The sequence below is a fragment of the Sinocyclocheilus anshuiensis genome, unplaced genomic scaffold (assembly GCF_001515605.1).
Source record: "Sinocyclocheilus anshuiensis isolate Anshui unplaced genomic scaffold, SAMN03320099.WGS_v1.1 scaffold148, whole genome shotgun sequence".
Lineage (NCBI taxonomy): Eukaryota > Metazoa > Chordata > Actinopteri > Cypriniformes > Cyprinidae > Sinocyclocheilus > Sinocyclocheilus anshuiensis.
Window position 1 is genome coordinate 58,423 of NW_015555704.1, and position 13,553 is coordinate 71,975.

The 13,553-nt window shown below is 35.2% G+C and overlaps 1 protein-coding gene across 1 annotated transcript; it reads right to left on the reverse strand.

The window, feature by feature from the left end:
- Positions 1 to 1,684: 1,684 nt before the first annotated feature.
- On the reverse strand, positions 1,685 to 11,280 carry LOC107671782 (ras-related protein Rab-15-like). The gene is made up of 7 exons (XM_016464751.1): positions 10,896 to 11,280; positions 3,618 to 3,678; positions 3,479 to 3,539; positions 3,260 to 3,337; positions 2,504 to 2,593; positions 2,346 to 2,411; positions 1,685 to 2,184 (listed from the first exon to the last, which is right to left on the reverse strand). The coding sequence occupies exons 1-7, from the start codon at positions 11,017 to 11,019 to the stop codon at positions 2,026 to 2,028; spliced, it is 639 nt and encodes a 212-aa protein (XP_016320237.1). The 5' UTR covers positions 11,020 to 11,280; the 3' UTR covers positions 1,685 to 2,025.
- Between the last annotated feature and the right edge of the window lie 2,273 nt (positions 11,281 to 13,553).

Genomic DNA, 13,553 nt, shown 5'->3' on the forward strand with positions numbered 1-13,553 from the left:
GGGTTCACTTGTGGTGTTGCACTTACAGAGACTTGCATCTCCAAATTCCTCATAAAAAAATTACCTTTTCATAATTAGATGTTTATTCGTAACTACTTGACCCCCTAAACAGAATCACAATATTACAGTTTATATATAAATAACCACATACGCATTTAAATTTCTCAGATTTTTTCATGGACATTTCATGAAACAACAGGTAAACATATAAGCATTATTCAAGAGTTCATTTAAATCAACAAAGTACAATACCACTTGCACATATAAATGCTGCAATAGTGTAATATACATTGAATCTTTAGCAATACAACCCATGTCATTGCAGCATATACATTTCACTCAAGTTTGTATGGGTAAGATATTGATTTAAGCAGGAAAAAACATTATTCGGTGTGCTGTGATGAAATTAAACCACATCAATTCCAGAATCATTTATAGAGTAAAAGTTGAAACATTCTAACTATTCTAATCAGCTAAATAGTGATTATTGATGGAAAAAGAGAGCTTGATGTAATATTGGTATAAAATACCACATTAAATGATACTATGTGAGTTAATTAATGAGTAACCTCAGATTAATGAGATAAAAATCCTTGCATTCATTTACAATCACAGTGGACCAGAACTGGTAAGCAGCATGTTTAGTGACAGTATTTTTTTTACAGTGCTTTTACAGAAAAGAAGCGTAGATTGTTACAGTGAGTGTGAAGCTTCATCAGTTCATCATTCAAGAATACATTTATTACCTTGAAAGAGCAATCATTGGTCAAGTAGGTGCATTCAAGGTTTTAGTATTCAAGAATTTTATAGAAAGCCAAATCAGATCCGAATAATATTCACACGAAGTCCCATAGCAAAACACAAGAAAGAATATGTTAGCATGGGCACTCCAGCCATACAACCAGGAATAGTTCACCCAAAAATGACAATTTGCTTAAAATGTATTCACACTCGTGTCTTTCAAGATGTAGACAAGTTTGTTTTTTTAATCGGAATAGATTTGGAGAAATTTAGCAGTACATCACTTGTTCACCAAAGGATCCTTTGCAGTGAATGGGTGCTGTCAGAATGAGTTTAAACAGCTGATTAAAAGCATCATAATAATCCACATGACTCTAGTCCACCAATTAACATATTGTAAAGTGGAAAGCTGTGTTTGTAATAAACAAATCATCATTAAGACAATATTCATAATATTGCTTTCTCTAAATCAGGAGAGAAATATGCACAGATCAAGCACTGTTTACAAGAGAAAAACAAATGTGTTGGTGTATTTTGTTGTGAGAAGACAATAGCAGATGGACTTTTAGTATGGATTATGGAACTTTAGTTTAAACTTAAAATGCCTTGATGGATTTGTTTCCTACAAACACACAACTTTTCACTACACAAGGACTGGAGTTGTGTTGATTACTTGTGGATTATTGTGATGTTTTTATCAGCTGTTTGGACTCTCATTCTGATGGCACCCATTCACTGCAGAGGATCCATTGGTGAGCAAGTGATGCTAAATTAAAAGTAAAAAGTAGTGCTAGATTTCTCCTCTTATGACGAAGAAACAAACTCATCTACATATTGGATAGCCTGAGAGTGTGTAAATATTCAGGACATTTAATTTTTGATTGAACTATTCATTTGAATAAACCATTTTGTCAATGCTGCCTTACACTTTAATCAACTTGTATTTTATATTTGTTAAATTGAATATAACGTATGACTGACTCTGAATGTGTGGCTTGAATGAGCATAACTAAATAATGTACAACTGCACTGCAGTGGCCTTTTGATCTTGTTTTTCAGAATGAGGAAAGAAACTGAAAAATAATCTTAATATACATATACGATATTCTGTAATGTTCCATCTTAATTTATAGTAACTATAAAATAAATAATGAATAAGAAATAAGCCGTTAAAGGCACCAAACAATTAACAATAACTGTCAATTTTGCAAAGTGATATTCAAAATGTAAATGCAACAAAAATATGGAAATCAACTGAAAAAGTAGTCATGTCACTTCCTGTCCTCAGCACCAGCAGGACTTGCGGGTGTCATCGCTAACATTACACAATCCTTCCTGCTCCTCCAAAACAGCCAGATTGAACTCATCATTCATGGATCCTCCCAACAAATCAAGATCCTTCTTATTGGCTTGTAAGACTAATTCAGCCAATCGGGTGAAAGACTGTAATGAAGGAAAGATAAAAACCCGATTAACTGTAGATAATAAAAATTTGCCACCAAAAGGATCACATGGTTGCATGGCTTCACCATTCCTCAAATATTTAAGAAGAAACAACATAAAATACAGAAATAATGAGAAGAAGAAAAAATACAAAATTGCACCTCTGTAATGTTGTGGTTGGTAAAGGCACTTGTCTCAAAAAAATCCATTCCATAAGCCTCGGCAAGCTGGAGCAAAAAAGAAGATTAAGATGTCTGAAGAAAGTCTTTAACCTCAGACATTAGATATAAGATTTGTCAGATGACAGAGTAAATGTTACCTTATTTCCCTGTTCTGTAGCTACTTGTCTCTTCTGTTCTTCATCAGACTTGTTCCCAACAAGTATCTTCTGCACTTTCTCAGGGGCATACTGAGCAGAAACAGAACAGATGAGAGGAGAGACTCAATAGAGGCAAATGGATGGAGCAGAGCAGAAACAGACAAATATTATATGAGACATAGGATTCATTTAACAGAAGCAATATTGCTTTGGTACACTTTCTGTGTTTTCATCAAGTTTTCTTTTGTCCTCTTGTGGGAAAACATGGGGCCAAGTTTTAAACGTAATATACGAATAATACAGTGGGGTCCAAAAGTCCACAATGAATATTTGAGATTCAATTTGTTATTTTTGTATTTTCAGTGTTTTATTTGTGATAATAATATATAAACTTAACTGTAACATGAAAAAGGCAAAATAAGGGAAATTATTAATATTATTAAAGAAATAAAATGTTTCGGTGCTTTGTAAAAATTAGTAAAAAGTAACAAACTTGCTTGATATCCCAGAAATAAGTGCAAAATTGATTTTTACATCATAATGTTTCTATGTTTTACTTTTTCCTAAATCCCAAAACTTTCCATTTCTGTCAATTCAATTTTAAATCCCAGATTTGCAGAGCAGCCTCTAACTGCTGTAACCCCAGAGTTAAAGAGAGAAAGAGGGGCGGTGGAATTTAAATGATGAGACATTAAGAAGAAGCAGGTTATATTTAGTTACAGTAAGATGGATATGCTTTAAACTCCACATCCTCACCTCATCTACATCACTGGCCCACTTCATGATGTGCTGGAACGAGCGCTCGCTTGTGATGTCATACACCAGAAAAATGCCCTGTTGATACAGAATCCATTTCATTCCACCCATACATAATAATGTGCCTTTATCAGTGAATGATCACACAACAGGTATCTGTATTAGATCTGACTCCATTATTAGATCGGTGCATGAGTCAGTGAGATGTGTGAAGATCACCTGTGCTCTTCTGTAGTACTGCTTAGTGATGGTCTGATATCTCTCCTGACCTGCTGTGTCCCTGCATACATACACACATCTGATTAGCAGAACCAGTGGATCAAACACTGTTATATCATCACAGAAAAATAAAACATACCATATCTGTATTCGTACTTTAATGCCATCTATCTCCAAAGTCTTCATTTTGAAATCAACACCTGGGGTAAAAAAGAAAAACATTTCACAATGATTTCAAATAATTTGAAAATAAATGAACAATCAATCTCCGCACACCTGATGGCAATGATAGGTGCGTAGGAGACAAAGACCAAAAAGATCAAAACTAAAGGATAAAGAAAACAAATCCCGCACAATATGTCAATAAGTGCAAAAAGTATCAAAAGATGTTTAGCGTGACTCACTAAATGAGTGACTCACTCATTATTTTCAATAATTTGAAAATAAAATAAGCACTCTTTGTCCTCGTACTGACACAGCTCATCTGTTAAATCATCTTCAGGCTCTAAGCCAGATCTAAATTAAATCTTTCAGTATAGTCAGTGCTCTCATTAAGTTTACTGAACCGTTCAAATCAGACTCATAAAAAGGCAGTGAAGTAATAAAGAATAAGAATAAGAAGAAAGAAGCAATAATGGTGACGAATAACATTTCGAACAAGAGACATTTCGAAAAATAAATATGCTTGTGTTGCAATTTAATAAATATTTCTATAAAAGGGTATTTTTTTGTCTAGAAATATGCTTAGGTCAAGCTTAAGAACTTGCTAAATGTATTCATTGTACCACTGGCAATAAAACTTACAGCACAGAACCTAAAAGGGTGGAAATAAGGAAATAGTTTACATGGAAATGTCAATTTGAAGTAGTTTTTTAAATATATATTTTTATATTTGGTATTTTATCAAATAGGAGTAAGATAAATACCACAAAACAGCACAGAATTAATCAAATTAATTGTTAATACTTGATCTCTGTTCACCTAATTTTAAAAAACATCAGAATTCATTAAGAATTCGGAGTTTAATATTTTATGCAATTTCTTTAGATACATATGAAGTGAACATGAAAGTGTACTGCGTAGTAAGAATGACGTATTCTTGTAAGGTGTGAAACCATAACGAGATCTTGAGCCCTGAAAGAAAACACCTCTCTTTTAAACCTGAGGCAGGCAAGAAAATAAAGCCACAGCAAAACTGCAATAATAAATGGGTATCTGTCAATAAGGTCCACTGCAAGACATTCCAGCTCCCGGAAGAGTTGTTTTTTTCTAGGAAGTTCCATTCTCAATAACAATTATTACTCCAAAACAACAATAGTCGGGAGTCTCTTTTATTTTTAACATGCCCTGGCAGCAATGTGATTAAAAAAAAGATTAATTACCAAATTTCTTAGTTAGAGAGAGAACTTAGGTTGTATAGAGGCCTTCATATCAAACTATTTTTTTTCAAAGGATTCAATTCAGTGTCTGCAAGCAGATGGCATGCCAAGCACAAGAACATGCAAGCACAAGAAATACTAAAATAAGACACGAGTATCATCTTGAATACAGTTGAATGCCATCCACAGAGCTCTATAGCCTCCTCTTTATTAAACTGCATTAAATAAAGCAGTAGTGTTAGTGCCCCGAGAAAGGTCATCACTACCGCCACTGAACTGGTTGTCCTGGGGCAAAGTAAAATAATGAAAGAGCTGCCCTTCCCATCCTCTCTTCCAGAATCTCAGCAGTGAAAGAACTACAACAACAATGCTGTGCAATACTACAAAATAAAAGAGAAACCAAACCAACCTCTCATAAAGTGATGCAAATAATGAGATGAACTCACATGAGATGAAAACACCAGTGAAATTGGAAACCAGTTAAATAGCCTATTAAAACCTGTTTTGTTTTACATAAAGTATGTCCCTTTATTGGAGCGGCCATGTTTGATCACATGACAAGCTATTCACTGTACCTTGGTAACCCCGTTATTGGAAACTTAAGCTCACAGAATAAATGAATCATGGTTGACTGTGAACAGCACATTTCCACAGTATCATCATCGTTCAAAAACTATTGCTAACATCCCATTTCAGCCAGTGTGACATAAACCAAAAAAAGAATGAGTGCACCTTTAAGAGTTTTTAGGTCAGATTTCCTCCATATTCTGATGGCTTCTTGATTTGATAAACCAGCTTTCATCCAAAACCCTTTTATTTTAATCAATACTATGCAGGGGTGTAAAAAGTACTGAGGACAGTACAGATACTACATTATATATACTTGCTGAAAGTATAAAAAGTTGGAAAATGAAACACTTTTCTGTGTTTTTAAAGGGGTGGTTCACTGTTTTTTTTCTAGGCTTGATTGTGTTTATGGGGTGCAGTCTAACATGGGTTAATGCTTTGTTAAAAAAAAAAAACATTATTTTTCACATAATTTACCTTTATTCCACACCACTCTGTCCCTTCTCTGAGAAACGGGTTGATCTTTTCCTGTTTTTTTGAAGCCCCGCCCTCAGAAATAGGCGATGGGCTCTGATTGGTTAGCTAGCCCAGTGTGTTGTGATTGGCTAAACCGCCTCTAGAGTGCATCTAAGCGTCCCGCCCCTCACCTCAGCGGCATGTGCTCCGGTTGTATTGTAAACAACGGCGTCGTTAATATCGCTTATCAGTTTGAGCCCGATTGAGAAGCAGAGGATATTATTGAAGAGGATCGTGCAGAACCTGTGCAAGCACAGCTTTTAATGGTAGTTCTATGTTTTTTGTTTGTTGTTGTCTCATACTTTTAGATATGCTGTTATTTGTAAATGCTACTGCTTATGTTAGCTTTTAATATGCGCTTTTATCCCGATTAAAGCTTTAATACAGTACGGCAACCGCACGCGCATCCATGTTTAACGCTTCTCATAGCTATGTGAAAATAAGTGCATAATTGGAACAGTTCATTATTGTAGCTGAGCTGATGATCTGAATAAGAGAGAGAGAGAGAGCAGGAGAACGCGAGGAACAGGATTGAGAACCGCTGCTTTAGAACACTGATTCTGAAACTTGTGAATCCATTAGAATCGTTAGAAGACAGAATCGCAATTTTTACGTGCACCTCTAGTTTTCTCTTCCTCTTCTCTAAAGCAGCGCAGCATGGACTCGCCCCCTTTGCTGCCTTTTCCCGAGGGCGGGGTTTATCTGGGTTTGTTACGTCACGAACCCGGGAAGTAACTCGTTGTAATCCCTACGAGCCGTTTTTGTAGGCATTAAACTGCCAGAATTTTAAAAGACGATATCTCCGTTTGCATTGAACTTTCAGCTTAGTAACTTTGCAGATATTGTTTATGCTCAAACAGCAACATTACACACTAACTAACGTTAAAAAAGTGAAATCGCAATCAACCGCCCCTTTAAGAGATTTTCTAATTTTAGTATTTTTTATGCAAAAAAAAGGAACATGTCAAAAATTACTATTTTCTCATTGTTCTGACTATGTAAAAGTCATAAAGCAGAAGCTAAAATAAACAAATATCCTGAAACCTGTTACCTGAATATTTTCAGTAGATAATTGACATTAGAATTAGTGGTCAACCGATATTGTTTTTTTGACAGCCGATGCCGATATCTTGGAAAGCAGGGTGGCCGATGGCCGATATAAAGCCGATATAATTTTATTTATTTTAATTAATATTTAAGAAATTTGAAATTATTTGAAAATGGATTAAAAAATGAATGTGTAAAATAAACATACTTATACTTTAGATGACAAAGTATTTTTCAAAAATAAATAAATATTTCATAAAAAGTAAACATTGTAACCAACAGGGCACTAAGTAATCTGGGAAGTTTGTGTGCATTGGGAACCATATTTTTTCAAATAAAGCCAAGGTATCAGTCATTTTACATACAGCACACAGTGAAAATGACATGAATATGACAGTGGGCCAATGGATAAAGCGCAGCATAATTTGAAATCAAGAGTTTAAAGTTTGTCGATTGCGCGTCTCCAGCGAGGCTGAACTCTCCTTCTGTCCGCATTCAATTCACACGGACCGACCGTCACACGTAGAGCATACGCGATCATGCAGGATACAAATGCACACTTCACAAGATCTCAACTATACTACTGCGTATTTGCTGCATGCTGAAGGCAAACGAGAAAGTATTATAATGGTTGCTTTTCTATTACTAATATTATAAAAGTTCTCAGTGCCGTCAAAATAAAAGTCCAGCCTCGAACGCATCGACCAAACAGGAAAAACTTATCGGCCGATGCCGATATCTGAAAAATGCCAAATATCGGCCGATATATCGGTCGACCACTAATTAGAATATAGGGATTTTTAGACTAAAATCAAGACCGAACAGTGTTCACACTTGACACTCATCTATCTAAGCAACGGTTATCATAAAAAAGGCATTAGGCTACTATAATTCAAAGTCTGTGTCTAAAAGAGATAGTTCACCCAAAAATGAACATTTTGACATAATTTAAATAGCTCTTGTCTTTTATTTAAGTTGTACTTTTAAGTCTGCATAAAAATACTTTAAGGAGTAAAAAGCATTTCTTTACTTTGTAAATGTAACTTAAGGATTTACTTGACAATGATGTACTAAAAACGGATATGTTTTACCTTTTGGTTTTTGAAAACGACAATGTTGTCAAAACGATCCCCAATTACAAGGACTAGCGAAAACGACTAAAGATGCTGTACTATGCATCCCAGGCCAGTAGTTGGCAATGTTGCTTTGTGAAGAGACACCAGACGCCTGCACACATATCTATAGTCTGAAAACGAAAACAAATTCACGTTTTTATAGTTTTCACTGAGACGATAATGGAATAGCTTTCAAAAACTTGCACTTTGAAATCCGTTTTCAAAATTTGTATTCAAGCTCTCAAAATGCAGTTGTTGTATAAATTAAAGGCCAAAACACATATAAAGTTTTCTGTTTTTAGTTGATGTTGGTGTCGTGTAAAAACCCCCTGATGAAAAAAAGTACCATTATTTGGATTTAACAGAACTCAAGTAAATTATAGATTCCCCAAAAATATTAAAACATTGTAGTGAAATACTTTATACCTCTGATACTGTAATGTTTCTGAGCCCCAAAAATATAAAGACAATTAAAGCAAACCTTTAAATGAATGGCCATTTGACAGACGGTAATAAGTATTAAACTTGTCATAATGTGCCAGAGTTGTAACAATTGAATCATCACTTTGACACTTTCCTTCTGAGACAGTGGCTAATTGGAAATGGAAATAATTCTAACAAGACAACAGACAGATATGCTATGGTGATTAGCACATACAAATTTAAACACAAGTCCAATTTCTCTAGTGTTGACAGCATCATAAACAATTGACTATAGAAAGCAATGAAACAGAAATAAAGCTCATATCGTTTAATTTGTTATCCTCAAACTAATCAATCAAGAGCTGCTTTCTATAATTTAGCATAACAGCATGTTGCCTCGAGGCAAATAGATAACATCTAAGAACCATTTGCTAATGCTTCAAATTAACTTGCAGACCACACAGATATCTCTTCCACTGTGAATAATGTCTCAGTACAGCGCAAAGGACCTTGACAGCCTAGTATCATAATATATATGGGTCATAGCCCTGCGGACTAGAGCTTATTGAACCATGTTTTAGAGCAAGACACCGGCCATCTCTCAGGACCAGTCAGACTAAAGCTTTTATTTCCTGCAGTTAAAGATTGTTCTGTATCACATCACTACTTAACCAAAAGAGATCCATCCCAGCATATTAAATAAACAGTAGCGAGACAGACAGCAGGCTGCAGGAATGAGTCAGGGCCTCCGATTCCTTATTGATTTGGGGGATATCATCATCAGGAACAATAGGAGGGTGTTATGAATCTTATGCCTGATTTCAAGAGTAAGCCACTTGATATTATTCACTCCCCTGGAAAAACAGAAAGAGCTACACAACAGAGCATACCCTGAACTTTTGCAAAATAACAGCCTGACATTCACTCCACACCTAATGAAGCATGTGATTTAATTGAGGGATAACATTTTTGGTATGAGTTCAGCATTTCAAATGCTTCATTAAAGAAATAGTTTGGCCAAAATGTGAATTTTGACAGCATTTATTCACCCTCACATCTTTTAAAACATACATTTTTTTCGTTCATAAAAAAAAAGATTTGACAGAATGACATGGTTTTCACTGTTCACACAAAAATAACAACTGAATCATTATTTACTCACCCTCATATCATTCCAAACCCATTAGACTTTCTTCCTTCTGTGGAACACAAACTTAGATATTTAGCAAAATGTCCAAGCTGCTAGTTTCCATACAATGAAATCGCATAGGGACAGTTGTAGTCATCATTCATGTTCATTGTATGGAAAAGAGCGGCTAAGACATTTTGCTAGATATAGCTACTTTTAGTTTCCATAGCAGCAAAAAGGTTTGGAAAGGCAAGTAAACAGTGACCATTTATTTTTCATTTTTAGGCAAACTATCCTTTTAAAAGACCTTTATACATAAAGAAGCATCTAGTTTACCTTTATACATGATAAGCATCACAAAATATGAAGTATAAGTGAAGTATTAAGAGTAGGTTTGTAGTTAAAAAAATAATTAAGTGTCCTTATGGCAAATGAAAAATATAAAATTATATATTTATGGAAACTGTTGTAAAATAATCTCTCTGTTCATCCTCTTCGAGTGAGTAAATTGGCTGTTGTCAGGACATAATGTCAGCCCACTGGGAAAATGCCCCACTAGACCAAGCGCATATGAACACCAAAATGAGAGGTTTATGAAAAGCCTTTTTAGAACCAAATTTTGTTTTTCATAACATCCAATAAGCCAAAATAAAAATGATCCCTATGCTGGGAATTCTTGAAAGCGTACAGTGATAAAATAGTCTTTTTATAGAAAACAGTTTTAGAGATTGCAATAAAAATCTTTCCATATTTCTCACAGCTGAGACCAAAACGTTCAATGTAGTTAAAGCTGATTCCATTTCATATCAATATTGTAGAACTTGCATAGAACAGCATGTATGAGTTGGAATGGCTGACAGGACACTTTTATGCATCAATATTTTAGTGAGAATGCATGCAATAACACACCTGCCCTTTCTGTGTGCACTGCCATTCATGCAACCTATGATTTAGGTTACTGCATTTTATTATCTATAAGAACGATCTAAAACAAATACTGGGTTTGTGACAGTTGTGTAAAAATGCAACATTTTAAGACTTCACACAAAGATACAGTCAGGCATCTCAGAAAGAATTAGAAGAGGTTGTGTGAATGCATCTCACCATGTGTTGTAATTCTCAAGCCATTCTTTTAATGGCTCATAGACTATAATGGCCCAGCGCTGCTATGGGTTTTCATATCGGTATGTGCTGTTTGTTCTGCAACTCTTTGAACGGATGCATTAAAGTAACACTCTTACCGATGGTGGAAATGTGAGAGGGATGAAATTCATTGTCCGTGAATCTGCATAATAAACAGGTTTTGCCAACACCGGAGTCTCCGAGAAGCAGGAGTCTAAACAGCACATCATACTGTTTGGCCATGGTGTCTTATGGTCACAATTAAAGGAACTCAGCGTCGGGTTTCCATGTCCACCCTCTTCACATTATCATCTTCTCGCTTTTTCCATCGACCGGTCCGTGCTTACGTGCCGATTCCCCGAAAGACTGTGTAGATGAAGCAGGAGTCGATGTGAGCAGAAATCAGTCAGAAACGCTGCTGCTGTGGTGGTGGGTGCGGTGGGCTACAGAACGCTCTCCGTGCGTTTCGCCGACATCCTTCACACCTCAGGAAATGGGTGGAGATTACGGGCACACAGCATCACGATTTTGATACTGATATTGACCTAGATTAATTTTATATATACCAGAACTGCGTGGATAAAACATGTTTACAGTCTAATATTGTCAAAATATATATATATAGAAATTGGGGCATAAAACAAATTAAATCTGCAACATCGGCCTTTTATACCGTCATAAATTCATAGCGGATCATTTTACAACAAAAAAAAGAAGAAGAAAAAAAAAACATGGGGATGATATTTGTTATATTTAGCGATGCCCGATTCGTCACAGAATCATTCTGTTGAGTCGAATCTTTTCGATGAACCGGACTGAACGATTTGTTCACGAATCGAATTAAATCCATCTTGAATCACTTGAACCGAGGACTGTCATTTGAGACACGTCCGACATGGATTTAATAGGCTATGTAGAATTTTATCACAACGTGTAACGTGTTTTCATTCAAAATATGTAAATGATTTCAGTATTGTTTATTGTAAACACAAATGATATTTAGCTTCTAAATGATTGTTTGAACTGAATCATGGACAATACTAGAACACAAGGAATTTAAATAAATGACATTATTAATAGAACATTTTCTAAAAAATGAATCAGTGTTATGTGTGTCCACATATGACTTTATTAAATGTTTTAGGACATATAATGTCACGCAAGGTTTTTTTTTATTAAAGAAACAGAAATGATACTGCACAATCATTAAAGAGCATCTCCAAATTTCACATGTAACCCACATGCACAAGCAAGAAAAAAAAAACACTTACACATAAACAAAATAAATAAAGGAATGAATGAATAACATGAAAAATAAAATTAAATTAAAAATAGCCATTATTAAAACAAATACATACATTAAAATTTTTTATTTTTTTAATGCCACGCAAGGATGTTAGGTACGACGTGATACGTATTGCGTCATGACGTAAAATAATCAGAAGAGCTTTTTTTCAGCCGTTTCTGACGAAGAACTGCAGAACGTTCGCAACCCGCCATAAAACCAAAAGAAGAAGAAGAATTGCAGAACATTCACAACCCGCCATAAAATCAAAAGAAGAAGAACTGCAGAACGTTCGCAACCCGCCATAAAAACAAAAGAAGGAGAAGAAGAACTGCAGAACGTCTAATCACTATTACCGCTTTTTCAAATGTGCCTTCTTCAGGCTTTCCGTGCTTGAGCTGTAAATCACTTGACTCCATTGAGGAAACCCCTCCCACGCTGTCTTGAAACAGCTCCAGTCAATGCACTATTAGTAGAGGCAAATTAAAAGCCATTAAGTTTACGTAGAGTAAAATTGTCCCTAGTATATTGGACATCAATGAACAGTCATGCTGGAGAACATATTTCAAAAGATGTATTGAATAATTGTTGGGAATATACAAAGGAAAAAGGGAAGGGTTTTGGATGGAATATTAATCAACTAGCAGAAAGATATCAGATTGCAAATATAGAATGTAGTATGTCTCCAGTATGGGGCGAGGTACCAGCTTGGTTAATTCCTGAAGTTAAAATTGATTTGGAAATACTGGACAAGACAAGGGACTGGGAGGAAATGGGTAATAACAAATATGTGGTGAATAGACATTTACAGCAAAGATTTTATGCGAGTACTTATATTTATACAGATGGATCAAAAGACCCAAATATAGGGCTTGCAGGAATAGGAGTTTTTATCCCGGACTTGAATGTATCAATAACTAAAAGAGTATCACCTAAGCTATCAATATATGCTATTGAAATGGTCGCTATCATAATAGGATTGATGTGGATTGAAGAGGTAAGACCAGACAGAGTAGTGATATGCTCTGATTCTGCTTCTGTGTTAACATCGTTGTCCACCCATCATTCATGTAGAGAAGACTTATTAAGTGAAATATTGATATTATTATGGCGTGTACAAAGAAAAGGTGTATTAGTCGGTTTCTGCTGGGTGCCAGCACATGTGGGCATATTGGGAAATGAAACAGCTGAGAAATTGGCAAAAGATGCTTTAAAAAAGCAAGAAGTAGATGTTAATGTTGCTTTAACCCTTGTGTTGTGTTCAGAACCCTATCACACTTATGAGGTTACAGAGCAAAAAGGACCCGGCCTCAAAAAATTGCTTATAAATCACTCATTATGCTATATTATCAACAAAGATTGGATTCAATCTTGTTGTCAACTTCTTATCTTTCATTTAGGACTGGTTTTGTATTTATATTTGCTTCTGATTAATCGTAGGCCTCATTTATCTGAGAGTAGGCACCTCATTTTTTGAGTGAAAAAAACATTT